A 4,483-nucleotide genomic window follows, 5' to 3' on the forward strand; every position below is an offset into this window, starting at 1 on the left:
TATTTTGATTTTTTACAGAATGTCTGGACTAATTTAAGTATTATTTATAAATTAAATAATTATACAAATATGTTTATATATATATTTTTTGATTTTCTACGGAGTGTCTGGATTAATTTAAATATTATTTAGTATAAATTAAATAAATATATTTATTAAAATTATATTATTTTTTATAAAAAAATTAAAAAATACATGTCAATTAATCTCCTCTCGCGGTGGAACTTGGAAGGCTGCCGCTATATGCTTATATTTTATTGTAGATATTATTGTACACTAATTCTAAGCGTGCGTTGCACACGTATTAAAAAAACAAAAAAACCCCACCACCACCACACGAACTAAAAGGACATTCATGTCAATTCCCTTCTATATAGTCTCTCTCTCCCCCCTCCGTGCACACGCCACATCTCATCTCATCTCATCTCATCCTCCCCACTTTGACTCTCTCTCTGCAAAAAAACTCCATTTGTGTCTCTTCTTCTCAGTTCGATCTGAGTCTCTGGTTTTCGTGTTTTGTGAAGATAAGCTATTTGGGATTTCCTTTTTCTTGCTCAGCAATTGCCCTCTCTCACTGTAAGTTTTTTTTTTTTTTTTTTAGCTCTTTGATAGTGTTTTTGTTCTGTTTTGTTTTCTTTTTTGGTTGAATTTCTTTATTTTCGGCCCATCTTGCTCTGATTTGATGTTTTTCTCCGTTTTCTGTCTCGATCTTTCACGTTCATTGCTTCAATTTTTATTTTTATTAAACTTTTATCTATATTTTCTCCGAAAATTTTGTTGCAAGACTCCCTCCCTCTCTCCCTCTCTCCCTCTCTCTCTATATATATATATGCTTTGTGTGTTCTGCATAATTGATTCGAGGAAATAATACTATATGTTCATCTGCAAATGGCCCATTTACCTGCAATCTATCCGTTTGTTTCCTGAGAAAAAAAAAGTAGGAAAAGAAAAGAACTATTTTCCGTCTACTATTTGGGTTCCAAAATAACAGTAACCCTGATTGAGCTCCGAAAAAAAAAAAAAAAAAAAAATCTGTGGTCTCAGCTGATTTTTCTGCAAAAACAACAGAAATCAGAAGATTCGAACTTTTTATTACCCTTTTCCTCCATTTTCTCAACAACCAAACACAGGGTTACTCTCTTTCTCTAGATTTCTTCCATTTTCTCCTTCATTTTCTCAGCAACCAAACGTATGGTTACTGTTTCTGTTTAGATTTCTTCATTTTTTCTTCGATTCTTAGGTGTACATGTATCTTATGTGTATCTATATTTCTTGCAGGTACTTTGAATAGATTGTGGCAAAGTAAACAGTTTTAGCAATCGGATTATAAACAGAATATGCGGTGGTATAGTCTTTCTGTCGACGTGTTTCGAAAAGTCATCTCCTTGAACTTGTATTGTCGTGTGATTCTGTAATTCTCTTCCAAAATTCCAACTCCCCTACAATTTCCTCGCTTTCAATCGATTCATAATACAGAAAACCCCCCCATGGGATCAAATCTGTTCGTCGTTATTCCCTGCTACGTCCGCAGGATTAGCTGATTTTTTGTATTCACAGCATTTAATCTGACCCATATCGATCAAATTCTTGTTTTGCTTGTTTGGGTTTTGTTTGATCCTTTGTTTGTTGGAAGATCGCGCGGTGTTGCTTTGATTAGAAAAGGGTTGGGAATTTGTAGTTATGGTAAGCCAAGCAGCGAGCCAAACAAGATTTCGGGCATTGAAACACGAAAGTGGGATTGCTGGGAGTGCCACCATTATAGTTAGAGTTATAGCATGCTTTCAACCTCTACAGGATTGCCAGGTCAGTCAATAATATATTCAAATTCTTAGCTGATATCTTCTGTAGAACTATTAGAGTCGAATCGAATTTTATGTTCTTTTGTGTTTTGCTTTGTCTGTATTCTCTAAGATGCCTCACTAGAATAAAATCTCATATGATCTTGTATTTGGGTATTTTCAGGCAGAATATTTTCGTCACTTGCTTAAGCCCGTTACGTAGGTTCTTTGTTTTTACACGCGTTTGTGTTTAATTTTAAGCTGGAGTATTTAGTTTTCACCATTGTTTCTGAAAGGAAAGAAAAGCAACAAGTGATCAGCGATCTGTAATACCACAAAACGTTGTTCTACTGGTATGGTTCACCGTCTCTTAATTTGTTGTTTTTCTAAATTTTGATCATGCTTTGCATCCAATTAATCTGATAGGTGGGTGTTTTTTTGGATCTTTGGTATGTAAATATTAGGTGATTATTGCAGTTGGATGGAAAAGGATTTCGGATCCTGGTTTTATCACCAGCATTCTGATCGGCCGCCACTTAATTTGAATACCTTGTGCGGTCCGTTGAACCTGGGGCAGCAAAATGCTATCCCCACTTATACGAGCCCTCTTGCTAATGTGGTTTCCACAAATGCGACTCTGCAAGGGTTTCCTTTTTATGGGGTTCCTCAAACTAAGGCAAGCCAACCAATTGAACCTCGTGATTGGTTTTATGGTTTACCTCACTTCCATCAGGCCTCGACTCCAGTGCCAAACTCCATTTTGAAAGAGAGAATCTATGATGGTCCGTATAAGAATTGTGAGGTTGTCAAACCTAATTCAGCATCTGAGTGTGCTCAAAAGAGATTCCTCGTGTTTGATCAGTCTGGTGATCAAACAACCTTGATTCTTAGTTCCAAGATTGGGGTCCCTGTCCAGTGCCCGCCGGCTCCGTGGGGTCCAAAACTTGACAGTGGTTATGATTTGAATAAGATAGAGCTAGGAACCAGAAGAGATAACATTCTTTCTCCTGGGCCCATTTTGACTGATGAGGGTAATGAAAATCATGGAGATGATATGGGCAGTGAGATGCACGAAGACACCGAAGAGCTCAATGCATTGCTTTACTCTGATGATGAGTATGGCGATGGCGATTATTCTGAAGATGGCGAAGAAGCAAGCACTGGACATTCGCCCAGTATGATGACTGTGTATGATAAACGAGAGTGGTTTGAGAAAAGTGATGAAGAAGTTGCTAGTTCGGACTGGCCTACCAAAAAGAGGAAACTGTTTGATGGAGGTTATGATGTGCCACCACTCATGAACACTGCTGCAAGCTCTGTTAAACCCCAAAAATGCTTCGATTATGAAGACGATGCGCAATCTAGTTGTGCGGATGGCAAAAATAGCGGTCTTGGAGAATCGGGTTTGTTCTCAGGTAACAAGAGATCAAGGACAGACACGATACGAGAGACTGTGAGCAAATTGCAAAACATAATTCCTGTGGGGGAGGGTAAGGATGCGATTGTGATACTCGATGAAGCTATTAATTTCTTGATATCCTTGAAGCATAAAGCTGAGGCTTCAGGAGTCGATGCACTCTGAGAATCTATTTGTCTTACAAGTATTATTAGCAATAATATTAGCAGAATTGGTGTGTGCACAGTATAGATGTTCTCAATACCAGAAGTGAAAATTGGAGATTGTGAAGATAGAACTCGAACGCTTTTCAAGTCTTCTTTGATGATTTCAGTTGGAACCAGTAGCTTTGGTTCGTTAAATCTCTAGCCCTCGCCTAGAGAAAGAAAAGACTGGTATATTAATGCCCTCATAGAGGGAAGTGAATTATTGGTTTTTGTTAAAAGAACCTCAAAAATGGGGAGAGTGCACGCCGAGTGGGCGACTTTGGGACCCGCATCTTCGTTTGCTCACCCTTTTTTTGTGTCATCTTCATGTGGTTTTGTTTGTGGGATTTTCCTTTCTGATGGAGCAAATTGCACAAGCGAAGCTACTTTGCATCACGCAGTTGCTTTAGAGGTCTCAATCAACCACCACACACATGTATCGATCAAGCATCGATCAATTGAAGCTTTGTTGTTGTACGCGCATGTTCTTGTGAATCTGCTATTGGTCATGTGATTGGGTATGGTTTATGTAACTTTAAATAATGAAAACAAACATGTGTGCGCTTGTTGCTATCATGAATTGTGTGTGTTACATGTAACGTATGCTTAGTATTGTTAGTAGTGTATGTTGGTTGGATGATGGATGTGTAAATTGCTTTTGTTTGGAGTTGCTGTTGTCTTTACGCCTATTTGCTAAACAACGCATGCAAGAATTTATAATAGGAGACAGCGATGTTTATATGGATATATATATTGGTTTGATTCTTTAACTGTTATGATGTAAAGTTTTGATGGGGGGGGTGGTGGGGAGGGACCACATTGTTGCATCATTTGGTTGAGGAAAGTTCATTTGCAGGAGGGGGTATTGATCTGTGTGTCCATTTCCTTGCAAAACTTATTAGTGTTGTCACATTGCATAACTTGAGAAAAATAAATAAATAATAAAAGGGTAGGCAAAAGCTAACTAGAGTGTGTCTTGAACCAATCGGATTAGCCCATTCACTAAATTTTCATTTTGGTCTTTATAAGTGAACGGTTTTAATTTGGTCATTTCTATTCAAATTAAAAATTAAAGTTGACAATTTTAGGAGATTTGTTAATCC

The 4,483-nt window shown here is 37.6% G+C and overlaps 1 protein-coding gene across 1 annotated transcript; it reads left to right on the forward strand.

Moving 5' to 3' along the window:
* Window positions 1–336: 336 nt before the first annotated feature.
* On the forward strand, window positions 337–3,956 carry LOC114296466 (transcription factor bHLH143). The gene is made up of 4 exons (XM_028240759.2): window positions 337–576; window positions 1,279–1,803; window positions 1,963–2,131; window positions 2,243–3,956. Exon 4 carries the CDS (start codon window positions 2,260–2,262, stop codon window positions 3,358–3,360), a length of 1,101 nt encoding a protein of 366 aa, XP_028096560.2. The 5' UTR covers window positions 337–576; window positions 1,279–1,803; window positions 1,963–2,131; window positions 2,243–2,259; the 3' UTR covers window positions 3,361–3,956.
* The last annotated feature ends 527 nt before the right edge of the window (window positions 3,957–4,483 follow it).

Source organism: Camellia sinensis, chromosome 6 (genome assembly GCF_055761805.1).
Source record: "Camellia sinensis isolate YWXY chromosome 6, ASM5576180v1, whole genome shotgun sequence".
Lineage (NCBI taxonomy): Eukaryota > Viridiplantae > Streptophyta > Magnoliopsida > Ericales > Theaceae > Camellia > Camellia sinensis.

Excerpts from the sequence above, each read along its gene's own strand:
- LOC114296466 (XM_028240759.2), top strand. The coding sequence starts at position 2,260 with ATGGAAAAGGATTTCGGATCCTGGTTTTATCACCAGCATTCTGATCGG.